This window comes from Trachypithecus francoisi, unplaced genomic scaffold (assembly GCF_009764315.1).
Source record: "Trachypithecus francoisi isolate TF-2019V2 unplaced genomic scaffold, Tfra_2.0 Lachesis_group17, whole genome shotgun sequence".
NCBI lineage: Eukaryota > Metazoa > Chordata > Mammalia > Primates > Cercopithecidae > Trachypithecus > Trachypithecus francoisi.
The window spans coordinates 87,063,182-87,090,060 of NW_022681462.1; the positions used below are offsets into that span (position 1 = coordinate 87,063,182).

The 26,879-nt window shown below is 43.1% G+C and overlaps 2 protein-coding genes across 4 annotated transcripts in view; one reads left to right on the forward strand and one right to left on the reverse strand.

The window, feature by feature from the left end:
* Positions 1-16,987: 16,987 nt before the first annotated feature.
* Positions 16,988-26,547, reverse strand: PFN4 (profilin family member 4). 3 transcript variants are annotated; one of them, XM_033176424.1, is made up of 6 exons: positions 25,395-25,513; positions 25,028-25,109; positions 24,695-24,823; positions 23,101-23,238; positions 21,549-21,654; positions 16,988-17,519 (listed from the first exon to the last, which is right to left on the reverse strand). In XM_033176424.1, the coding sequence occupies exons 3-6, from the start codon at positions 24,809-24,811 to the stop codon at positions 17,491-17,493; spliced, it is 390 nt and encodes a 129-aa protein (XP_033032315.1). In that variant the 5' UTR covers positions 24,812-24,823; positions 25,028-25,109; positions 25,395-25,513; the 3' UTR covers positions 16,988-17,490. The 3 variants fall into 3 exon arrangements, with proteins under 3 accessions (XP_033032315.1, XP_033032313.1, XP_033032314.1); XM_033176422.1 differs by lacking the exon at positions 25,028-25,109 and having other exon boundaries at positions 25,395-26,547; XM_033176423.1 differs by lacking the exons at positions 24,695-24,823; positions 25,028-25,109 and having other exon boundaries at positions 25,395-26,547.
* The window catches only part of FAM228B (family with sequence similarity 228 member B), a 52,089-nt gene continuing 51,258 nt past the window's right edge, over positions 26,049-26,879 (forward strand). Inside the window, 1 exon segment of the mRNA XM_033176425.1 lies at positions 26,049-26,193. The gene's annotated coding sequence lies outside the window, so the exon portion shown is untranslated.

Sequence of the window (26,879 nt, forward strand, 5' to 3'; positions counted from 1 at the left end):
TAATAAGAACTATTTATGACAAACCCACAGCCAATATCATACTGAATAGGGAAAAACTGGAAGCATTCCCTTTGAAAACTGGCACAAGACAAGGATGCCCTCTCTCACCACTCCTATTTAACATTGTGTTGGAAGTTCTGGCCAGGGCAATCAGGCAAGAGAAGAAAATAAAGGGTATTGAATTAGGAAATGAGGAAGTCAAATTGTCCCTGTTTGCAGATGACATGATTGTATATTTAGAAAATTCCATTGTCTCAGCCCCAAATCTCCTTAAGCTGATAAGCAACTTCAGCAAATCTCGGGATACAAAATCACTGTGCAAAAATCACAAGCATTCCTATACACCAATAACAGACAAACAGAAAGCCAAATCATGAGTGAACTCCCATTTAAAATTGCTACAAAGATAATAAAATACCTAGGAATCCAACTTACAAGGGATGTGAAGGACTTCTTCAAGGAGAACTACAAACCACTACTCAACAAAATAAAAGAGGACACAAACAAATAGAAGAATATTTCATGCTCATGGATAGGAAGAATCAATATCGTGAAAATGGCCATACTGCCCAAAGTGTTTATAGATTCAATGACATCCCCATCAATGACTTTCTTCACAGAATTGGAAAAAACTACTTTAAAGTTCATATGGAACCAAAAAAGAGCCCGCATTGCCAAGACAATCCTCAGCCAAAAGAACGAAGCTGGAGGCATCATGCTATTTGACTTCAAACTATGCTACAAGGCTGCAGTAACCAAAACAGCATGGTACTGGTACCAAAACAGATATATAGGCCAATGGAACAGAACAGAGGCCTCAGAAATAACACCACACATCTACAACCATCTGATCTTTGACAAACCTGACAAAAACAAGAAATGGGGAAAGGATTCCCTATTTAATAAATGGTGCTGGGAAAACTGGTTAGCCATATGCAGAAAGCTGAAACTAGATCCCTTCCTTACACCTTATACAAAAATTAATTCAAGATGGATTAAAGACTTGAATGGTAGACCTAAAACCATAAAAACCCTAGAAGAAAACCTAGGCAATACCATTCAGGACATAGGCCTGGGCAAGGACTTCATGACTAAAACACCAAAAGCAATGGCAACAAAAGCCAAAATAGGCAAATGGGATCTAATTAAACTAAAGAGCTTCTGCATGGCAAAAGAAATTACCATCGGAGTGAACAGACAACCTACAGAATGGGAGAAAAATTTTGCAATCTACCAATCTGACAAAGGTTAATATCCAGAATCTACAAAGAACTGAAACAAATTTACAAGAAAAAAACAAATAGCCCCATCAAAAAGTGGGCAAACGATATGAACAGGCACTTCTCAAAAGAAGACATCCATGCAGCCAACAGACACATGAAAAAATGCTTATCATCACTGGTCATCAGAGAAATGCAAATCAAAACCTCAATGAGATACCATCTCATGCCAGTTAAAATGGCAGTCATTAAAAAGTTAGGAAACAACAGACGCTGGAGAGGATGTGGAGAAATAGGAATGCTTTTACACTGTTGGCAGAAGTGTAAATTAGTTCAACCATTGTGGAAGACAGTGTGGCAATTCCTCAAGGATCTAGAACTAGAATTACCATTTGACCCAGCAATCCCATTACTGGGTATATACCCAAGGGATCATAAATTATGCTACTATAAAGACAAATGCACATGTATGTTTATTGTGGCACTATTCACAATAGCAGAGACTTGGAACCAACCCAAATGTCCATCAGTGATAGACTGGATTAAGAAAATGTGGCACATATACACCATGGAATACTACACAGCCATAAAAAAGGATGAGTTCGTGTCCTTTGCAGGGACATGGATGAAGCTGGAAATCACTATTCTCAGTGAACTCTCACAAGGACAGAAAACCAAATAGTGCATGTTTTCACTCACAGGTGGAAATTGAACAATGAGATCACTTGGACACAGGGTGGGGAACATCACACACCAGGGCCTGTCAGGTGGTGGGGGGCTGGTGGAGGGATAGCATCAGGAGAAATACCTAATGTGAATGAGTTGATGGGTGCAGCAAACCACTGTGCCACATGTATACCTACGTATCAAACCTGCACGTTGTGTACATGCACCCTAGAACTTAAAGTATAATAATAATAAAAAGTTTTACAACCTTATTTTTCTTCTACTACTCACATTTTCATTCCACTTTTTTCATTGAATCATATTCTGCTATATTTTATGCTTTACTGATCATTCTTATCTGCAACAAAAATACACATGTAAATTGACATTAATTTAAAAAATTATTTTCTGTGACCACAGGACTACTATAAGTATTAAATTTCTTTTGGATTTATTATTATGATATTATTAGTCCACAATTGATCAAAACAACATGTATTATTTTAAATAATAATTATCAAACATAAAACGCAATTGGAAATACATTCTTTTTTTGTTTGTTTTTTGAGACGGAGTCTCGGTCTGTCGCCCAGGCTGGAGTGCAGTGGCGCGATTTTGGCTCACTGCAAGTTCCGCATCCCAGGTTCATGCCATTCTCCTGCCTCAGCCTCCCGAGTAGCTGGGACTACAGGCGCCTGCCACCACTCCCGGCTAATTTTTTGTATTTTTAGTAGAGATGGGGTTTCACCGTGTTAGCCAAGATAGTCTCGATCTCCTGACCTCATGATCCGCCCACCTCGGCCTCCCAAAGTGCTGGGATTACAGGTGTGAGTCACTGCGCCTGGCCTGGAAATACATTCTTAATGGTAGTTGGTAAGGCTGAATTTTTCCCAATAGTTGTATATGTGGATGAATACTACTTATTGCTAGAGTGGGACTGAGTTCGAAATTAGTTATCTTCCTATTTTTTATTTTTTAATTTAATTTAATTTAATTATTATTTTTTAAGACAGAGTCTCGCACTGTCACCCAGGATGGAGGGCGGTGGCGCCATCTTGGCTCACTGCAAGCTCCGCCTCCCAAATTTCCACCATTCTCCTGCCTCAGCCTCTCGAGCAGCTGGGACAAGGGCCCGCCACCATGCCCGGCTTATTTTTGTGTATTTTTAGTAGAGATGGGGTTTCACCGTGTTAGCCAGGATGGTCTCTATCTCTTGACGTCGTGGTCTGCCCGCCTCAGCCTCCCAAAGTACTGGGATTGCAGGCGTGAGCCACCGCGCATGGCCCCTATTTTTTATTTTGCTAGACAAGCTCTGAGAAGTCTAGTTTGCATAAATTAGATGGGAAAGAAATTTCGTTATAGGAATGCCAGCCGATTCTTTGAATACCTCTGAATTATATAATAAAAACCATAGAATGATCTATCATCAAAAGTTATTTTCAATGCTGTGTGAGCTGACAACTTAATTAGATCTTGCTTCAGTTTTGTTGAAAGTAAAGACTTGGAAACCACCCAATCTGTTACTCAGTCATAAGTGTCATTCAAGTTCTCAGTTTCTGGAATTATACCAACAAAGCTTTCTGAAGACTTATCAAATGCTTATTAATTATATTTGCTATTTTTTCACTTAGAGGCATCTTGTTTAAATTGATATGCTCAGGAAAGATTCAGGAAGTAAAAATGTTAATTTCAATACATTTTTGCTAAATTTTTTGGATCAAATCCTTTTACCCTGTCACATGCTTTAGATGTATTTTCAGGCCAGGAGTGGTGGCTAATGCCTGTAATCCCAGCACTTTGGAAGCCTGAGGCGGGTGGATCAGCTGAGGTCAGGAGTTTAAGACCAGCCTGGCCAACATGGCGAAACCCTGTCTCTATTAGAAATACAAAAATTAGCTGACTGTAGTGGCAGGTGCCTGTAGTCCCAGCTACTTGGGAGGCTGAGGCAGGAGAATTGCTTGAACCCTGGAGGTGGAGGTTGCAGTGAGCCGAGATCACATCATTGCATGCCAGCCTGGGCAACAGAGTGAGACTCTGTCTAAAAAAAAAAAAAAAAAAAAGTATTTCATTAACATATTGGAGCTGCAGACTTAACTCATTTATGGAAAACATCTGTGACATTCTTATTGGCAAAAGCAGTCCTCGCTGTTAAACTAATCAGCCAAATCAAATTACTTTCTATCAGAAAAAGTTTCTCATTTTTTAATGCAAGTAATCATGTTAATATGTGCCTTATAACAATCATTTTGCTTCTGAATCTTAAGAAATATAGATGGACAAGGCATGCAGCCGTCCTTTCCTGGATGAATTATGATACAAAAGTGTTCACTGTTTCTCACTGATACTTTTTTTGTTTTACTCTCACGGGACTCTCCTTCACATATGATGCATTTTTGAACAATAGAGGATGAAAGAGATCATGCAATTTAAAAATATTTAGAATTTTCTCTTCCTTTGGCACCTTACAGTTCTTTTGCTCCAAGCCAGGCTCAAAGGCTCAAAGGGCTGTGTGAGCATGAGCCCTTTTGTATACTGGGTGAAGGGAGGCTGGGGAGGGAGGCCGGAAAGTAGCTTTGACATGAGTCCTCAACTACAGCAGATCCTTTTCAGGAAAGTACATATGGATTGAGAACCTGGGAAAAAGGAACCCTTTAAATCCATTCATGCCTGGGTGCCCCTTCTAATGGTTGTGTGAACCATCAGGACACAAAGTTCTCTCATTTGGAGACCCCTGTTACAAAAGATCACCTGCTCCCTGGGCACCTCCACAGGTGCTGTATAGCTATCAGCAAAGCGTCACTTGTGTGGGTCTCTCTGCATAGCTGGACCCAACTGGAAGTTTGTAATGAGAATTATAGGAGGCAACTGAAATGCCCTACAGAGGAGGCTCCAGACAGTTATCGCCTTGAGGAGGTTTATGAAAAAGGCTCCTGCTAGGCACCCAGCAATGCAGCGGGTGTGTTTAGGAAAGGCTGACTGGCCAGGGGGTGAGCTGCCAAGAAGCTTCACCAGGCCTGCAGAACTTCAGAGAATCGCTGTAGTCCAGGTCAGACTCTCTGCCTGTCGGCATGTGGAGCACGGGTCTACAGCTCACAGAACTGAGTTCTCAAATCCAGATGTCAGTGTGCTAATGTGTAAGGAGAAATTATTGGCATGGGGGCTGAACCCCAAAATCTACAGGCAACTCTATGTGGAAAGTCAAATGGTAAGCCAGGACTCAGGACAAGATGGAATGATTGAGATGAATTGGGGGTGGAGCCAAGATGGTGGACTAGAGGCAGCTCATGTGTGTTGCTGTTACGGAGAAGAAACAGAAGAACTAGCAAACATTGAGCTACAGGACAATCATCTGAGAAACCATGTTGGGACCCATCAGGGCAGTAGAGGAACACAGAGTGCAGAGAGGAGTGAAGCCAGGCACCAGCTGCCTGGGTTCAGCATGGAGCCTGGAGAACCTCTCCAACACAGGACAGGGTGAGTGAGCGAGAGCCCCCAGGGGGATTCATGCTCTCCACAGGGACCTGGGCAAGACTGGGAATAGGAGAATCCCACTGGGCCCCACACCTACCCATCGCGTTTCTAGACTGAGGCAGAGAACCACTCAGACGTTTTCCGGGGCTATCTCTCGAGTCCAGGGGGACCTCTATAATAAGCCTTGGGCCCTGGGGCAGACCAGCCAGGGCCATAGCCCCAGTAGAGGCTGTAGTTGCCATGCCTGGGAGCAGTAAGGTTGCTCCGCCCACCCATGCTGGGCAGGCCTCAACACCAGCCTCTGGCCCAGCAGTCTCACTTCAGCCTGAACTCAGCCAGCCATTCCACCCACTCCTACCACTGGTAGCCAGGTGGGCAACACCTGCTAGAGCTTCCCGCCCAGTGGCCCTGCTTCTGTGTGCACTCAGCTAGAGGGTGCAGCTTTCTGTTGTCCTGGGAAACACCCGAACAGCAGAGTGAGTGACTCTACCCACCCCCGCCACTGGTAGCCAGGTGGGTAACAACTGCTAGAGCTCCTGGCCCAGCAGCTCTGCTTCTGTGTGGATTCAGCTGATGGGTGCAGCCTCCTGTTGTCCCAGGAAGCACCCAGATGGCAAGGCACAGCCACCCTTCCCACTGACATCCAAGTGGACAACACCTGCTAGAGCTTCTGGCTCAGCAGTACTGTTTCTGTGTGAACTCAGCCAACAAATGCAGCCTTCTGTTGTCCCAGGAAGCACACAGACACCAGAGCAGGCATTCCCACCAGCCCCAGCCACTGGTAGCCAGGCAAGTCACACCTGCCAGAGCTTTTGGCCCAGTGAGTCTACTTCTACCTGAATTTGTCAAGAGACGCAGCCTCCTGTTGCACTGGAAACACCCAGATAGCAGGGCAGTCAACAGCACCCACCCCCGCCTCCTGTAACCAGATGGGCCACACCCAGTAGTTTCCAATCCAGTGGTGCTGCTTCTGCCTGAACTCTGTAGGCAGGTGCAACCTCATGTTTCGCCAGGAAGCATACAGACAGCAGATTGGAGCTGACCTGGCAAGGTTACAGCTTGTCTGCCAACTGTGGCCCTTGCCTAAGGGAGCTCCATGGACCAGAACACCCAAAAGAGAAATGCAAGTAGAGAGACAGTAATTGGAAGGGGCTCCTCCAAGACCTAGGAGTGGACTAGAATTGAAAGCAGTTAACCAAACCCACCTTATACCATAATCAAACCCCCAAGGGCATCAAAGAAGAAAAAAGAGAAAAAAAAAAATTTCATCCAAAGGACAGCAACTTCAAAGATTGAAGGAACATCAGCCCACACAAATGAGAAAGAACTAGCACAAAAACTCTGGCAAATCAAAAAGCCAGAGTGTCTTCTTTCCTCCAAATGACCACACTAGTTCCCCAGCAAGGGTTCTTAACTGGGCTGGAATGACTGAAATGACAGAAATAGAATTCAGAAGATGGTTAGGAATGAAGATCATCAAGATTCAGGGGAATTCAAAACCCAATCCAAGGAAGCTAACAATCAAAATAAAGTAATACAGGAGCTGACAGATGAAATAGCCTCTATATAAAAGAACCCAACTGATCTCATATAGCTGAAAAACACACTACAAGAATTGCACATTGTAACTGTAAGTATTAACAGCAGAATAGACCAAGCTGAGTAAAGAATTCCAGAGCTCAAAGACTAGCTTTCTGAAATAACCCATTCAGACAAGAATAAAGAAAAAAGAATAAAAAAGAATGAACAAAACCTCAAAGAAATATGGGATTATGTAATCAGATCAAATCTATGATTCATGGGCATCCCTAAAAGAGACAGGGAGAAAGCAAGCAACTTGGAAGACATATTTTAGGATAATGTTCATGAAAATTTCTTGAACCTTGTTAGAGAGGCCAACATTCAAATCCAGGAAATGCAAAGAACCCCTAAGAGATATTACTCAAGACCATCCCCATACTCAAGACACATAATCATCAGATTCTCCAAGGTTTACATGAAAGAAAATATGTCAAAGGCAGCTAGAGAGAAAGGGCAGGTTACCTACAAAGTGAACTCCATCAGGCTAACAGCAGATCTTTCAGAAGAAACCCTAAAAGTCAGAAGAGATTGGGGACCTATAGTTAGCATTCCTTTTTTTTTTTTTTTTTTTGAGACAGAGTCTGCTCTGTTGCCCAGGCTGGAGTGCAGTGGCATGATCTCAGCTCACTGCAACCTCTGCCTCCTGGGTTCAAGCAATTCTCCTGTCTTAGCCTCCCAAGTAGCAGGGATTACAGGCATCCGCCACCATGACCAGCTAATTTTTGTATTTTTAGTAGAGACAGGGTTTGTTGTGTTAGCCAGGCTGGTCTCAAACTCCTGACCTCAGGTGATCTGCCTGCCTCAGCCTCCCAAAGTGCTGGGATTACAGGTATGAGCCACCTCACCTGGCCTCATTTCATTCCTAAGGAAGAAAATTTCCAACCAAGAATTTCATATCTGGCCAAACTAAGCTTCATATGTGAAGGAGAAATAAGATGATTTTCAGACAAGCAAATGCTGAGGGGATTTTTTTTTTTCCCCGCCAGACCTGCCTTATAAGCAGTCCTGAGAGGAGCACCAAATATGGAAGGGAAAGACCATGACTAGCCAGTACAAAAACACACTTAATTAGACAGACTTAAGTATAAATCAATCACACAAACAAGTCTGCATAATAACCAGCTAACAACATGATGACAGGATCAAATCTGCACTTATCAATACTAACCTTGAATGTAAATGGGCTAAATATCTCAATCAAAAGACACAGAGTAGCAAGCTGGATAAAAAAACAAGTCCAATGGTATGCTGTCTTCAAGAGACCCATCTCACATGCAATGACATCTGTAGGCTCAAAATAAAAGGATGGAGAAAAATCTACAAAGCAAACAGAAAACAGAAAAAAGCAGGGGTTGCAATCATAACTTCAGACAAAATGGACTTTAACCTAACAAAGATAAAAAAGATAAAGAAGGGCATTATATAATAGTAAAGGGTGCAATTCAACAAGAAGACCTAACTATCCTAAATATATAAACACTCAACACAGGAGCACCCAGATTCATAAAGCACGTTCTTAGAGACCTATGAAGAGATTTAGATTCCCACACAATAATAATGGGAGACTTCAACACCCCACTGACAGTATTAGACAGATCACTGAGGCAGAGAATTAACAAAGCTATTCAGGACCTGAACTCAACACTTGATCAAAGTAACCTGATAGATATCTACAGAACGCTCCACCCAAAAACGACAGAATATACATTCTTCTCATCACCACATGGCACGTACTCCAAAATCAACCAGACAATCAGACATAAAACAATACTCAGCAAAATAAAAAAACCTGAAATTATGCCAACCACATTCTCAGACCACAGTGCAACAAAAATAGAAATCAATATTAAGAAAATCATTAAAACCATATGATTACATGGAAATTAAATAACCTGCTCCTAAATGACTTTTGGGTAAATAATGAAATTAAGGCAGAAATAAAAAAATTCTTTGAAATTAATGAGAACAAAGATATGACATACAAGAATCTCTGGGACGCAGCTAAGGCAGTGTTAATAGGGAAGTTTATAGCACTAAATGCCCATATCAAACAGATAGATCCCAAATTAACAACCTAATATTACAACTAGAAGACCTAGGGAAGCATGAGCAAATCAACCCCAATGCTATTGGAAGATAAATAATCAAAATCAGAGCTGAGCTAAAGGAAATTGAGACACAAAAACCATACAAAAGGTCAATAAATCCAAAAATCGGTTCTTTGAAAGAAATTAATCAGATAGATAGATCACTAGCTACACGAATAAAGAAAAAACGAGAGAAGATACAAATAAACACAATTACAGATTACAAAGTGGAGGTTACCACTGGCCCCACAAAAATACAAAAAATCTTCAGAGACTACTTTGAATACCTCTGTGCATACAAACTAGAAAATCTAGAAGTGGATAAATTCCTGGACACAAACAACTTCCTAAGACTGAACCGGAAGAAACTGAATCCCTGAATAGACCAATAATGAGTTCTGAAATTGAATTAGTAATAAAAAGCCCACCAACCAAAACAAACAAACGAACGAACAAACAAAGTCCAGGACCAGAGGAATTCACAGCCAACTTCTACCTGAGGTATAAAGAAAAGCTGGTACCATTCCAACAGAAACTATTACAAAAAATTGAGGAAGAGGGACTCCTCCCCAACTCGTTTTGTGAGGGCAGCATCATTCTGATACCAAAACCTGGCAGAGACACAACAATAACAATAACAAAAAAAAAAAAAGAAAAGAAAAATTCAGGCTGATATTTTTGATGAACATAGATGCACAAATCCTCAACAAAATGCCAGCAAATTGAATCCAACAGCACATGCAAGGTTGGTTCAACATATACAAATCAATAAATGTGATTAGTCACTTAAACAGAACTAAAAATAAAATCATATGATTATCTCAATAGATACAGACCTTTCTGATGATTTTCAATAAAATTCAACATCCCTTCATGTTAAAAACCCTCAATAAACTAGGCATTGAAGGAGTATACTTCAAAATAATAAGATCCATCAATAACAAACTCACAGTCAACATCATACTGAATGGACAAAAGTTGGAAGCATTCTTCCTGAAACCAGCACAAGAGAAGGCTGCCATCTCTCACTACTCCTACTCAACATAGTATTGGAAGTCCTGAACAGAGCAATCAGGCAAGAAATAGAAATAAAAGATATCCAAATAGAAAGGAAGTCAACTACTCCTCTTTGCTTAGACATGATTATCTAGAAAATGTCATAGTCTCTGCCCAAAAGCTCCTTAATCTGATAAATAACTTAAGCAAAGTTTTAGGATACAAAATCAATGCACAAAAATCAGTAGTATTCTTATGCACCAACAACATCCAAGCTGAGAGCCAAATCAGGAATGCAATCATTCACAATAGCCACAAAAAGAATAAAATACCTAGGAATACAGCTAAACAGGGAGGTGAAAGATCTCTACAATGAGAATTACAAAACACTGATCAAAGAAATCAGAGATGATACAAACAAATGGAAAAATATTCAATGCTCATAGATAGGAGGAATCAATATTGTTAAAATGGCCATATTGCCCAAAGCAATTTACAGATTCGATGCTACTCCTATCGAACTGCCAATGACATTCTTCAGAGATTTAGAAAAAGCTATTTTAAAATTCATATGGAACCAAAAAAGCACTCAAATAGCTAAGGCAACCCTAAGCAAAGCATCACCTTACCCAACTTCAAACTATATACCACAGGACTACAGTAACCAAAACAGCATAGTACTGATACAAAAACAGACATATAGACCACTGGAACAGTAGAGAGAGCCCAGAAATAATGCCATACCCCTATAACCATCTGATCTTCAACAAAATTGACCAAAAAAAGCAATGGCAAAAAAAAGAAAAAAGCAATGGAAAAGACTCCTTATTCAATAAATGGCACTAGAATAAATGGCTAGCCACATGCAGAAGATTGAAACTTGACCTCTTCCTTACACCATATACAAAATCAACTCAAGATGGATTAAAGACTGATGTGTAAAAACTCAAACTATAAAAACCCTGGAAGATAACCTAGGAAATGCCATTCTGGACATAGGACTTGGTAAAGATTTCATAATGAAGACACCAAAAGCAATTGCAACAAAACAAAAATTGACAAATGGGATGTAACCAAATTAAAGAGCTTCTGCACAGCAAAATAAACTATCAACAGAGTAAACAGACAACCTACTGAGAGAAAATATATGCAAACTATACATCTGACAAAGGTCTAATATCCACAATCTATAAGGAACTTAAACAAATTTAAAAGTAAAAACAACCCCATCAAAAAGTGGGCAAAGGACATGAATACACACTTTTCAAAAGAAGACATATATGCAGTGAAAAAGCATATGAAAAATGCTAAACATCACTAACCATTAGAGAAATGCAAATCAAAACTACAAGACACCATCTCACACCATTCAGAATGGCTATTACTAAAAAGTCAAAAAATAATAAATGTTGGTGAGGTTGTGGAGAAAAAGGAATGCTTATACAGTGCTAGTGGGAGTGTAAATTAGTTCAGCCATTGTAGAAATAAGTGTGGCAATTCCTCACTGAACTTAAAACAGAATTACCATTTGACCCAGCAATCCCATTACCGGGTATATACCCAAAAGAATATAAATCAGTCCACCATAAAGACACATGCATGCATATATTCACTGTAGCCTATTCATAATAGTAAAGACATATAATCAACCTAAATGCCCATCAATGGTAGACAGGATAAAGAAAATGTGGTATATATACATCAAGGAATACTATGGAGCCATAAAAATAATGAGATTATGTCCTTTGCACCAACATGGATAGAGGTGGAGGCATTATCCTTAGCAAACTAACACAGGGACAGAAAACCAAATACCACCTGTTCTCACTTGTAAGTGGGAGCTAAACAAGGAGAACACGTGGATACTAGGAGGGAAACAACAGACACTGGGGCCTACTTGAGATTGGAGGGTGGGAGGAGGGAGGGGATCAGAAAAAACACGTATCAGTCACTATGCATATTGCCCAGGTGATGAAATTATCTGTATACCAAACCCTTGTGACACAACAGTTTACCTGTGTAACAAACCTGTACATGTACCCCTGAACCTAAAACAGAAGTTAAAAAAGTAAAAAGAGATGAATTGAATGCTTAATAATCTGGCAAAGATATCAAGATGTGTCAGTCTTGCCATTGAGACGAGATGTGGTGTAGCAAAAATATATTTGGTCTTTGTTCCTGGTTCCTGGTCCCTGGCAGAGAGCTCCTAAAACTCTTGAAATTTACTAAGGGATCTGAGTGTCTTTTTTACTCATGCTAATGAGATGACTCATTTCTGGGATGCGGGGTAGGTACTAGATAGCTTCAGGGCAGGGGCTGATCACCAGAAGAACCAACCCTGTGATTAGAGGGTTGGAACTTTTAGCCTCATCCCCTGACTTCTGGGAAGGAAAAGTGAGTGGGGATTGAGTTCAGTCATATAACCGATGATTCAATCAATTATGCCTACATAACGGAAGCCCATATAAAAACCCTGAAACAACAAGTTTTGGAGAGCTTCTGGACTGGTGAACACATCCACGTACTGGGTGGGGCATGTGTCTGGAGAGGTATGGAAGTTCTGTGCCTCCGCCCCATACATCTCCATTTGGCTATTCCTGACTTGCATCCTTTTAAGAAAACTGCCATCATAAGTGCAGTATAGCCCTTTCATGAGTTCTGTAGTCATTCCAGCAAATTACCATGAATCATGGGACTCCCCAGCAAATCCATAGCCAGGTCAGACAGAAGTGTGGGTAGTGCAGGTAGTCTGGGGACCTGGGACTTGTGTTTGGCATCCGTAGTGGGAATAGGCTTGTGGGAACTGAGCTCCTTAACCTGTGGGGTCTGCAATAACTCCAGTTAGCTAGTGTCAAATTGAATCGTGGGACACTTGGTCAAAGAATTATTGTTGGAAAGTACCAGGGTACTTAAATTGTTTGCTCAAAGACCCTCCTACTTTGAATAGACCCAACCAACACTTACTCCAGTGACTCTTATGTGAGCTTCCTGGCTGATCTTTTTTTTTTTGAGACAGAGTCTCGCTGTGTCACCCAAGCTAGATTACAGTGGCATGATCATAGCTCAGTGTAACCTCAAACTCTTGGGCTCAAGCAACCCTTCTGCCTCAGCCTCCTGAGTAGTTGGGACTACAGGTGTGTACCACCATGCCCAGCTATTTTTGCATTTTTGTAGAGACAAGATCTTGCTATGTTGCCCAGACTGATTTCGAACTCCTGGGTTCAGGCAATCCTCCTGCTTTCGTCTCCCAAGTGCTGTGATTATAGGCATGAGCCACTGCACCTGGCCCCACTTCCACTTTTTTTGGTGTGGTTACACATTCCTTCTACACACGTCAATATGTTCACATGTTCAAGTCTTGCAGGCGTGAGAGCCATTCTTTGCATGTCTCTGCTCCTGTCCATTCTGTTCTGATGACACAGCTTAACTTTAGCCTACAGTATTGATAGCTCAGTCTTTGTTTAGCTCTGGGCCTTGGCACCCCTGGCTTCTTTTGGAGTTGTGGCTAGAAGTCCTCAAATGCTTCCTGGCTTGTCGTGCAAACCTCGTATCTTTATATCATACATCTCTGGACTGCAGAGGTGTGACTGTCCAACATCACCATGATTTAGCACTATCTGGAATAACCTGCTTCTCCAGTCTCTGACTCAGCTAGTTCAAATGTCTGCAGTATTTCCTCTCATTCTCACCCACTGGGACACTAAGACCCACTCCACTAGCAGAGGGGACTGGTAAATTAGAGCTGAATTACATACAACTCCCACCCGCCAAAAAAGCCCCTTAACTGCATGTTACAAGCTATGGTGTAAAAGTCCTTCCTTGTAAGAGACAAAACAAAAATTCCAGAGAGCCATAAAGTTGCTCAAATTCTGACCCTGAAATTCTACTTCCAGACCTAAGGAAACAATCAGAGATACAAAGAATTATGTAAAAGTTATAAACTGTAATATTATTTATGAAGTGGAAAAACTAGAAATAATCTAAATATCTAACAAAGAACAATATTATGTTGAAATTATATGATATGCAGTGATTTAAAATGTTTTTGAAGCAATTTAAAGACATTCAAGGTCTCATAGCATCATGCTAAATGAACATAGTGGAATGTCAACTCTATACATTAAGGATCTAGGTAAGGTTAAGATGTATATATTACGTGCATCAGAAAAGATCTGAAGAAAATCTCAAAACCATCACCAGAAGCTTTATTTTATTTTTGAGGTGGAGTTTCACTCTTGTTGCCCAGGATGGAGTGCCGTGGTGCGATCTTCGCTCGCTGCAACCTCCGCCTCCCGGGTTCAAGTGATTCTTGTGCCTCAGCCTCCTGAGTAGCTAGGATTACAGGTGCCCACTATGACGCCCAGCTCATTTTTGTATTTTTTAGTAGAGATGGGGTTTAGCCACGTTGGCCAGGCTGGTCTCAAACTCCCAACCTCAGCTGATCCGCCCGCCTCAGCCTCCCAAAGTGCTGGGATTACGGGCATGAGCCACCGTGCCTGGTCTAGAAATTTTCACTTAATGTGAAATTATGACTAATTTATTTTCCCAAGTTATAAAAGTGAGTATATATTACTTTTGTAATCCAAATTTAGTAGTTTTCTAAAAGTACTGTCTACCCCACAGCACTGCTTGATGTCTTCTGAGTGACTCCAAGGAGAGTAGTCTTTTCTATTTTGGCTCTATCCATCTTTCCATTTTCATCCATCACTGTCTCCCACACACTGCTTTCCAGCCACATGGAACCTCTCACCATTCTTTCCACACAACAGGCCTTTTCATCACTCTGTGCCTTGGCGTGTGGTGCTCCTTCAGCCTGGAATGCTCCTTACTCTCTTCCATACTCACTTTTCTTCCAAATGCACTTCAAATGCTAGTTTCAGGTTCCCGAAGACACAATTAGTCACTCCAGGTTCTGTGCTCTGTAGTTGTTTTATACCTGCTCCAGCATTTATCGTGTGGTCATGTGACTCATTTACAACTTGCCTTCCCCACTAAACTGTGAGCCTGTCTTAGGGTAGGTGTATTATTTACTGTTGTATCACAAAGCCGACTATGTGCTAGGTAGTGGAGATACAACGGTAAACAATACATCTAAATACACTTATTTAACATTCTTATTACAAAGAGTGCTAAATAAGTTAATTTAAACTTTACTGTTACCTCTTGTTCAAAAAGAATCAAAGGCCAGATGCACTGTCACACTCTTGTAATCTCAGCACTTTGGGAGGCCAAGGCGGAAGGATTGCTTCAGCTCAGGAGTTCCAGACCAGCCTGTGCAACATGGTGAGACCCCATCTTTACAAAAAATTTAAAAATTAGCTGCACATGGTGGCATGTGCCTGTAGTCCCAGCTACTTGGGAGGATGAAGTGGAAGCATCGCTTGAGCTTAGGAGGTTGAGGCTGTAGTTAACTGATCACACCGCTGCGCTCCAGCCTGAGTTATGGAGACCCTATTTCAAAACAAAAATAAAAACCAGAAACAGGCGGGGTGCAGTGGCTCACGCCTGTAATCCCACCACTTTGGGAGGCTGAGGCAGGTGGATCACCTGAGGTCAGGAGTTCAAGGTCAGCCTGACCAACATGGCAAAACACCATCTCTACTAAAAATACAAAAATTAGCCAGGTGTAGTAGTGGGTGCCTGTAATCCCAGCCACTTGGGAGTCTGAGGCAGGAGATTCATTTGTACCCTGGAGGTGGAGGTTGCAGTGAGCCGAGATCACACCATTGCACTCCAGCCTGGGTGACAAGAGCAAAACTGTCTCAGACAACAGCAACAACAAAAACCCCCAAAAGAATCAAACTACTGACTTAATAAATGGATGAATGAACTAGTGGCAAGGTTGACTACAAAAAAAAAAAAAAAAAAAAAATTCTGTGGTTCTTGGCATCCAAGCTCAGAAAAGGAATGATGTTGGAAGTAAGCTCTGTGAAAGACTACTATACAGACCTGAAAATGAGATAATGTTGTAAATACCAGCAAAAGACATCCTGCCCTGGATGGCATGTCTTTGGAATTTTGAATTTTGTACCTCACTGCCTGATCATGTCAGGAACTATAAAGGGCCTAAGATTTGATTTTACTTGATTTACAAAGGCTAGTAAGTTAGGGTTTGCCACAAGGAGGTGCTGAATCTGGGGGACAAAAAGAACATGAAAGGGCTCCCCTGTTCCACCATCTCCTGAGATCGAATGTGTTCCCTCTCCAGGTGCTAGGGTCTCTGTGGCCATGCAGTTGGTATGTCCCATCCAGTAGCCATGTCTACACTTTTCTCCAGTCGTGCCCTACTTGCATCCAGGTATCTTGTCTGGAAGGGTCAGATGTAAGAGGGACAGGGGCGTTTTTGCAAAATTAAGAGAACCATTATATCCTATCTTGGCCTGTGTAGAACCCTGTAGAGGGATCTACAGAACAGTGTACTAAACTAAGTAGTCATTATTGTCATGATATAGGACCATGTTAGTCCAGTCTAACTGAACCAGAATTAAATTTGAATCCCCTAGGCTGTCTTTTGGCAAGTAGTCGAAGGTGTTCTCTCCCCAGGGACATCTGAAGGGTATACTGATCAGGCTGGCCTGAGGATGCTGTTAGGGAAAAAAAGATGCATCATGTTTAGCAATAGTCAGTGTAGAATCTTGAATTTTCAAAATAGATTCTATAGCTCTCCACCCTTATGGTCCAGATTATCACCTAGGAGACCAAGAGGAGATGAACTCTTTCTGGGGAAGGGTGCATTTAGTGACCATACTGCCTTACTAAGGTGTGCAGTGAGAGTTAGGGTTAGAGTCAGAAATTTTTTTGAGTTGATTTTTGAGAAGGCCTTTCCAATGTTCAAAATGATAGCAGATACCTGCAAATGGGAGCGTGAAATGTCCATTGAATACCTTGACTAGTGTCCATTGCTGAATGGCCTTTGCAATCCCTTCTCCCAAGTCTCACAGGGGTGATGTGAGCCAGACAGATGTCACACATGCAGGGAGTTGTATTACAGGAGGGGAACACTGAGCTCAGGGACTCCACTGCTTTTATAGCAAACAGTAAGCAAGCTTGCTCTTTGTCCTGATGGGAGACATCCCTTCATGTTTCAAGGTTGCTTGCTGCAACCTAACCCTGAGAAATGTCCTGGATAAAGAGTGGTGAGAGCCTTGCATTCTTGGCATACTTAGCAAGGTGTGTAGGAGTACAAGAGCCTCATGGAAAGGAGACTCCCCATAGATACACTCTGTGAAATGATCAGTGCTCTCACATTCCATGCCAATGACCAACACTTATTAAAAAAAAAAACAGTTGATCAAGTAATTTCAATGAAAGAAGAGTATCTCTTGAAGTAATAAAAATCACTCCCTTAATTCATTCTTCTTTTTTAATGGCTTCTATCTAGTGTTTTTTCAACCATAAAATATTTTTTCTTTAGGCTCTCCAATTTTCTTCTAAAACAATAAAAGTGTCTTTCATGGGCCTCTGATGACTTAACTTCCTTTTTTTCTTAGGTAGTCTCCTGAAAGCAAACACAGCATGGTTATTATTTATGAGCTGCAAATTATCACTACAAATGATTCATTCATCCATTTATTATTCCACAAACATAACCAGGTGACTGCCATGTGCTAGGCACTGTGCTAGGTACCGGAGATATAAGGGTGACTGGATAGTTGAAACACAGTTCCTGCTCTCATGGAGTTCATTGTCTAGTAGGGGATATAGGCACATACAAACATCAATTCTATTTCATGGTAGTAAGTGCCATAGTAGAGGTATCTGAGCTGTACTGGAGTATGAATTGGGTTCCCATGCAAAAAAAAAAAAAAAAAAAAAAGGATGAATAATGCATATGACTGGGCAAAGGGAATAGAATGAGAGAGGGCTCAAGAGAATAAAAGAAACTGCTGCCCTCCTCTGCTATATTATTCTATGACCTAGACTTAAAACTGATTACAGCTGGGTGTAGTGGTTCACATCTGTAATCCCAGCACTTTGGGAGGCCGAGGTGGGCAGATCACGAGGTCAGGAGATCGAGACCATCTTGGCTAACATGGTGAAACCCCGTCTCTACTAAAAATACAAAAAATTAGCCGGGCATGGTGGCACACACCTGCAGTCCTAGAAACCCCATCTCTACTAAAAATACAAAAAATTAGCTGGGCATGGTGGCACATACCTGTAGTCCCAGCTACTTGGGAGGCTGAGGCAGGAGAATTGTTTGAACCCGGGAGGCAGAGGTTGCATTGAGCCGAAATCCCACCACTGCACTCCAGTCTGAGTGACAGAGCGAGACTCTGTCTCAAAAACAAAACAAAACAAAACAAAACAAAAAACCTGATTACAGTACTTGATGTACTTACTTTTTAATGATGAGGTCTCACTATGTTGCCCACACTGGACTCAAACTCCTGGGCTCAATCAATCCTCCTGCCTCAGCCTCTTCAGTAGCGGGGGCTACAGGTGCACTCCACCATGCCAGGTAGCACTTCATTATTTTTGAGACAGAGTCTTGCAGAGTAAGTCACAATACATGCTTAAGATTCTTTTTTTAAACTGAGGACCTGGCTGGGTGCAGTGGCTCATGCCTATAAGCCCAGCACTTTGGGAGGCTGAGGCAGGCAGATCGCTTGAAGTCAGGAGTTCGAGACCAGCCTGGCCAACATAGTGAGATCCCATCTCTACTAAAAATACAAAAATAAGCCAACGAGGTGGCGGGCGCCTGTAGTCCCAGCTACTCAGGAGGCTGAGGCAGAAGAATCACTTGAACCTGTGAGGCAGAAGTTGCAGTGAGCCGAGGTCACACCACTGCACTCTAGCCTGGGCGATAGAGTGAAACTATGTCTCAAAAGAAAAAGAAAAAGAAACACAAAATAAACAAAAAACAACTGAGGACCTAGAATTAAAGATGCTAACATTTTACCACTGTTATAAATGTGACTCTCTAATATATTTATTTTAAAAACAATCCTGCATTTTTTCTTTTTTTTTGAGACAGAGTCTCGCTCTGTCACCCAGGCTGGAGTGCAGTGGCGTGATCTCGGCTCACCGCAACTTTTGCCTCTCAGTTCAAGCGATTCTCCTGTTTCAGCATCCCGAGTAGCTGGGATTACAAGCACCCACCACCACACCCGGTCTAATTTATGTATTTTTGGTAGAAATGGGGTTTCACCGTTTTCCAGGCTGGTCTCAAACTCCTGTCCTCAAGTGATCCACCACCTTGGCCTCCCAATGTGGTGGGATTATAGGAGTGAGCCACTGCACAAACCTGATTTGTGTGACAGAAGTCCCATAGCATCCTTTTCCTAATTATTGTTTAAAGGTTTTCTTTAATTAATAGTCATGCTCCTAGAATCCTTCATAATACAATTTTTAAATGGTCATAATTCTTTTTTTTTTTGAGACATGGTCTCACTGTGACGTCCAGGCTGGAGTGCAATGATGCTATTTTGGCTCACTGCAACGTCCACCTCCTGGGTTCAGGTGATTCTCCTGCCTCAGCCTCCCGAGCGCCTGGAATTACAGGTGCCCACCACCACACCTGGCTAATTTTTGTATTTTTAGTAAAGACAGGGTTTTGCCATGTTGGCCAGGCTGGTCTTGAACTCCTGACCTCAAGTGATCTGCCTGCCTTAGCCTCCCAAAGTGCTGAGATTATAGGTGTGAGCCACCCCATTTGGCCTGTAATTCTTTACTTCCCAAATTTTCTACAGTGTTCATGTATAATTTTTTAGATAGAGAAAAATACAATTTTTTAAAAAAGGAGTGAAGGAAATAAAAGACAGTCTTAAGACAACTGGCTCCTGAGTGGATATCAGCCTTGTCCATCCCTCCTGATCATTCAACCATTTCCAAGATAGCTGTCCCTTCCCAGAGCAATGGGATATTAATAGCATGATGCCAGCAGTGCACTTCTAACCAGGGCACATTCTTTGGAGTCTGTGGAGTTTTTGTGGCCGTATGCAAGAATACTAACCTTTAGTGCCAGCCACATAATCTACATTACAGTAGTCAGGCAATTTCTCTGGTCTCCTCTGGGGAATCAGCCCTGAGCCCTAGCTGACAGGTTAAGAGCCTGGCTTCCTGAGAGCCAAATTGCCCATCTTTCTAATCTGATATTTTGGTTATTTTAATTAGATAATTAACCTGGCTCTCTCTGTCTCTGTTCTGCTGTCTGCTCCTGCCCTACAATTCTGAAATGGAGCCTCCTTCAAATCCTGACATCTGTTCAGGAAAGGTCCAATAATGCAAAATGTGATAAAATGAGGCATATCTGAAGGGTCCAATAGTGCAAAATGCGATAAAATGAGGCATGTCTGTATGTAGGTATATAGTTTCTGTGATGGTACTTAATTTCTCAACTGGCCCTTTAAGATTCAGCTCTCTGGAGCCTTCCCTGACTCTGCTAGGCCAAAGTAATTTATTTATTTGTTCATCAAACATGTACTAATTGCCTACCCAACATTAGATACCGTGTTAGGTAATGGAGAAGGAGAATGATTAAGACAAGATTCTTGCCTTCCAGAGGTTCACAATCTAGAAAAACAAAGAACTGTAATGGGGATAATCATTAAGGTATGCATAAAATACATACACAAGTGGATAGAAGCCCAAGATCTGACTTGGGTCTTTAACGATGATTAGGAATTTGCCTAATAGATGTGAGGGACAGGAAGGAAACTGGAAAATATTTTAGGCAGATAGGACAGCATGTACAGAGGCATGGAAGGCAGAGGCTATATCTTAACCAGCTCTGCTTCCCTAATTTATCTAGGATAGTGCAGGGCACATGGTAAACACCTCTGAATATTTGTTGAAAGAATGAATGAATGGCAGCTTTTGTTACTAGAGGCTTCTATTTCAAAGGAGTGTTCACACAACTCCAGTAAACTTTTTTAAATTTAAATTTAGATTAAAAAAATCTAAATACAAACACAATTTACCATTTATTAAGCTCAACTCTCACCAATATAATACCCAAGCTAGTTCTCTATGAGATCTTTATTCAAAAATGTATAGACACAGAGGGGGAATACACTATACACCAACAAAGTGGCTGCCTGACTCACAGTTAATTCCTTTTCCTGTAAAATGTCTCTTTACATAGGGTCGACTCCCAGCAGCCACATCTCTGTCTTTTTACCCTGCTGTATCCCTCCCTCCTCCCCTATCCTGCTCCACCTACATAGCTGACCAATACAGGGGTAAACCATATGACCTGAAACTTGCCAAATCAGGGTCCTAAGGGGTATTATGGGAGGCTTGGCCATGATATCAGCCAGGAAAGGAAATGGTTTGCTATGAGACAGAACAAAGCTGACTCATTTAGAAGTCAAGACAGAATCCTAGCAGTGTTCCAGTCCTTGAATCTACCTTCCCCATGGCTCAGCTGCACCCTGTCCTTCCAGTGGCTATGTAAATAACCTCAGTATCCTTCCAATAAATTCCTCCTTTCTGCCCTAGCTGGTTTGAGTTGGATCTCTGTTACTTGTAGTCAGAAGACCCAACTAACACAGGAATAAAGACAGGAACTAGGAGGCTAACTTACCCAGGCTCTCTGTGGCTTCCACACAGACACTAGGATACATGCCCTCAGTGTAAGTTGCCACCAGAAGATACAGATGGGTCTTCACGACAACCACACCAGTGTTCTCCTGGATAAAGAATAAAAGAGAATATTCTGCTCTTGGTTCTAATAACAGGACCAGTGGTCATGCTCCAGCTACATTTTTCACCATTTCCTGATTTCCATATTCCATATATTTATATGTCTGCTTTTGGACTGTCCACTCTTTTCCACCAATTTTGTTGCCTTTCCTCAAAAAGTTTCAGACTGTTATAATAATGGCAGATGGATTTTGAAAAAGTTCTGCAATTGATTATCATATACTCTATCCCAATTAGAACAACTGATATAGGCCGGGTGCGGTGGCTCCTGCCTGTAATCCCAGCACTTTGGAGGGCCAAGGCGGGAAGATCACCTGAGGTCAGAAGTTTGAGACCAGCCTGGCCAACATGGTGAAACCCTGTCTCTACTAAAAATACAAAAATTAGCCAGGTGTGGTGGCAGGCGCCTGTCATCCCAGCTACTCGGGAAGCTGAGGCAGGAGAATCTCTTGAACCCAGGAGGTGGAGGTTGCAGTGAGCCGAGACCATGCTATTGCACTCCACCCTGGGCAATAAAAGTGAAATTCATCTCAAAAAACAAAAACAAAAACAAACAAACAAAAAACAAAACTGATGTAATGGAAAGGTCGTACATTTTGGAATTGGACAGCCCTGGGCTTGAATTCTAGTGCCTCCATTTTCTGCTGCATGAGTAAGGGTTGTTTAACCTTGTTAAGCCTCAGTGTCCTCATCTGTAAAATGAGATTATAGATTATTTAGTTTATAATGTGGATGAAGCAGCATGCCTAACCCATAATATAGGGCATCCAGTGAATGATTTTCATCTCCTTCATTCCTTATAAGCAACATAGAGCTGAATTTTTTTTTTTTTTTTTGAGATGGAGTTTCGCTCTTGTTGTCCAAGCTGGAGTGCAATGGCATGATCTCGTCTCACTGCAACCTCTACCTTCTGGGTTCAAGCAGTTCTCCTGCCTTGGCCTCCTAAGTAGCTGGGATTACAAGTGCGCACCACCATACCTGGCTAATTTTATTTTTAGTAGAAACAGGGTTTCACCATGTTAGCTAGGCTGGTCTTGAACTCCTGACCTCAGGTGATCCACCCACCTCAGCCTCCCAAAGTGCTGGGATTACAGGCGTGAGCCACCGTGCCTGGCCACTGAGAGATGTTTTAAGCGCAGAAATGATTATCTTTTTTTTTAAAGGAGGATGTAGAGTATGAAGGCTGGGCTGTATTGGAAAAAGTTCAGGCAAGGCTCAGTTAATAGATTCCGGAATGAACGTTTCTCAAAACCAGGCTCTTGATAGGACTTTCTTTCACATATGTCTTCCTGGCACTAGACTGCTATCTCAAGACAGTGGCTCAAGACATTAATGGATTTAATCTGTTTTACAGAGAGGATCAGGCAGGGCAAGGAAACTTGGAGGCAAATTCTTTTCTTTTACTCAGCTCTCTTCAAATCTTGAGCACTCACATTTTTGGCATAAAGAGAATATTCATCTGCCCGGACACATCTGTAATCCTTTTCCTTGAAATACAATCCTTCTCTTCGGGTTTGCAAAGGGTTCTTGGCAAATCCATTCACCAGTGTCCGGACATCACTGGGCATTACCTGGAGAGGTTACATAGTTAGAACAGGAGTCAGCCAACTATGGCTGGTGGCCAGCCAAATTTAGCCCACTGTCTGTTTTTTATGGCCTGCAAGCTAAGAATGGTTTTCATGTTTTTAAACGGTTGGGAAAAAAAAAATCAAAAGAATAACACTTCGTGACACAAATTGTATGAAATTTGAACTTCAGTATCCATAAATATAAAATTTTATGGGAACACAGTCACATTCATTCTTTTATGTATGGCTGTTTTTCCTTTACAATTGCAGAGTTGAGTGGTTGTGACAGAGACTCTATGGCCCTGTGCTGAAGTTTGAATCTCATGTTGAAATCTGATCCCCAACATTTTGGGTGGGGCCTAATGGAAGGTATTTGGATCATGGGGGCAGATCACTCATGAATAGACTGATGCCTTCCCTGCGAGGTGGGGGAAGCTGTCAGTGAGTTTTCACTGTATTTGTTCCAGGAGAGCTGGCTGTTAGAAACAGCCTGGCACCTCTCCACTTGCTCTCTCTTGCTTCCTCTCCCCCACTGTGATCTCTGCACATGCTGGCTCCCCTTCACCTCTGCCATGAGTGGAAGCAGACTGAGGCTTTCACAGATGACCAATCTTCCAGGCAGTAGACCTGTGAGCCAAATAAACCTCTTTTCTTTATAAATTACCCAGCTTCAGGTATTCCTTTATATCAACAGTAAAAAGACTAAGCCTAGAAACCTAAAATATGGCCGGGCGCGGTGGCTCAAGCCTGTAATCCCAGCACTTTGGGAGGCCGAGACGGGCGGATCACGAGGTCAGGAGATCGAGACCATCCTGGCTAACACGGTGAAACCCCGTCTCTACTAAAAAATACAAAAAACTAGCCGGGCGAGGTGGCGGGCGCCTGTAGTCCCAGCTACTCGGGAGGCTGAGGCAGGAGAATGGCGTAAACCTGGGAGGCGGAGCTTGCAGTGAGCTGAGATCGGCCACTGCACTCCAGCCTGGGTGACAGAGCGAGACTCCGTCTCAAAAAAAAAAAAAAAAAAAAGAAACCTAAAATATTTATGTAGCTCCTTACAGAAAAAGTTCATTTAAAAGTCATGTCTGGGCTGGGTATGGTGGCTCATGCCTGTAATCCCAGCACTTTAGGAGGCCAAGGCAGGTGGATCACCTGAGGTCAGGAGTTCGAGACCAGCCTGACCAACATGGTAAAACACCATCTTTACTAAAAATACAAAAATTAGCCGGGCCTAGTGGTGCACTCCTGTAATCCCAGCTACTCGGGAGGCTGAGGCACAAGAATCGCTTGAGAGGTGGAGGTTGCAGTGAGCTGAGATCGCGCCACTGCATTCCAGACTAAGCAATAAGAGTGAAATTCCATCTCAAAAAAAAAAAAAAAAAAAGTCATGTCTGCTTCATGTTTGGAAGAATAGAAATAACAAGTAAACCAAGTCTTACGTCCAAACTTGTTTTTTTCTTACATTAAAACCTGGTGATGCTACACACAGGCTCCGCTCCTGGATTTTGATGAGGGCTGCACTGTCCACATGCTTGGTTCCCAAGAGGGTGTCTAACAATAAGTTCTGCAAATGGCTCATGTTCCCTCTACTCTGAAAGGGAAAGTGCAGTTGAAGCCATTGACTCTGGCTAGCTTTTAAAAGGCATGTGAATACAAATGTCCTTAGGACACTTCAGACAGTTCTAAGATCAGCAAGTGTACTTTGAAAAGATACAGAGTGAAAATGGTGGCCCATCATTCAGGGCCCACCAATACCCAAAGAGGAAAACAGAATCAGAGAAAAATCACAGCTCACACAGAGTACGTTACGAAGCTGAGTTTGGAAAATCACAGCCTCATGATTTTCTGGCTATGTCAATGGTTTACATCAGGATCATCTGGGATTTAAAAACAAACATTGTACACTGAGAAAAACCCTGTAAAATAAAAAATAAAAACAAACAAAAAAACAAAACCCAGGATGGAGAGCTACTGCGCTAAGTTAAACACGACTAAAAGAGATAATGCGTGGCCATAAACCCACACATTCCCTTCCCGGTGACCTGCATCAGCGCCCATTATGAACGCTGATCAACATCCCAACGGACTAAAAACACCTTGAAGGCACTTAAACCCACATTTCCCACATAAGTCCCCAAGCCTTGGACCCCCCTCATCAGGACCTCCGGCACAGGAGCCCCTTTCCCGCCACTGCCTTCCAGTGGTTTGGTCCCCGAGCAGGACCGTAGGCGGGGCAGGGTGTGGTGAGCGGTGAATTCCCCAGCACCGAGGACTTGAGGGAGCGGACGCCACCCCGCTCTCTGGTGCTCCGCAAGGGAATGGCGACCAAGGACCCGCCCGTCAACCGACGCGGTTGCGGGTGGGTGGCGGCGGAGGGATTGGCCGGGCCTCGCGCCGGTCACCCAGAAGCAGGGACTCCAGCCCCTTCCGCAAACCAAGACCCGCCAGCTAGAGCCGCCGCCCAATCCCCTTTGGGCCTGGAGCCGCCCTCCGCCGCCCTGGCACCGCCCGCGCGGACTCGCTGTGGAATCCGCGGCGGAGGGGGCGAAGGGTCTGAGCGGCGCTGCGTCCGGGAGACAGTGGGCGCCAACATTCGCGCGTTGCGCACACGCGGGCGGGCTCCCTTCCAGCCGCAGCCGGACGACCCCGGGGCCGTCGGGCCGGGCCGGAGTGTGGAGCAGGGCGGCCGCGGGCCTGCTGGCCTTGGGAGGGCAGAGAGGTGCCTGCTGCGGCCGGCGATCTCCCTGCCAGGCCGGGCGGTCCCCGCGCACAACGCGCCTGCGCGGGAGGCCCCCAGCCCGGGGTCTGGCGTGGAGGCCGCAGGCGGCCGGCCTAGCGGGTGGGAGGAAGGGCCGGGAGTGGGCGCGGTGGGCGAGAGCGGGTGCGGACGCTGACGACATCTCCGTCGCACCCGGGCCTCGAGGAGGACTTCGGGCCGCGCAGAGCTCGAAGACTTGCACAGTATGACCAAAAGCCCCTCCCTGCGTTCTCTGAGTAGCTCAGCCTGTGTTTCTGTGGCCGGAAAGTTGCAGTTCTCCCCACTCGAGGCCACCAAAGTCAGAAAAGTGCTGCAAATGGGACTCCAAGAGGCCAGGCTGAAGCTGCCACACTGGCTGGAATGGGCCACCTTGGAGGGGGACGTGGGAATTCATTCCAAGGGACGGGGGTTTCTTTCAAAGAGCATGTTGCCTGCTTACAAAGGAAGCTGGCTCTGAAGCCGTCATCTGGAGTCTGTAGTGAAGGCCTTTTGTTAGGGAAACTGGATGGTTCATGTTCAAAATCCATTTTGCGTGTGTGCAAGGACACAGGTGGTATTAAACAGAAGAGAAAATCAGATGACTGTGAAATTTTCAATACTAAATAAGATGATTTTTAGTTTTTCTAGGGGCACTATTTATTTGTGACCACAATGAAAAATGTAGACAGTGATGATCTGGTAACTGGCGCACTTCCCAAGCTCGAGAGCTCAAAAGAATGGTTGGAGCCCAAGCCCCTATGTTTTATGGAGGTATATAACAAATAGTGTGGGATTTGGAGATTTTTTTACTTGGGTCGTTGCAGTGGGAAGTGGCTTGTGCTAAATATATTGTTTTTTCTATTGTTTGTCTTTATTTCATTCTGTTTATTATTCCCTTCACTTTACTAAC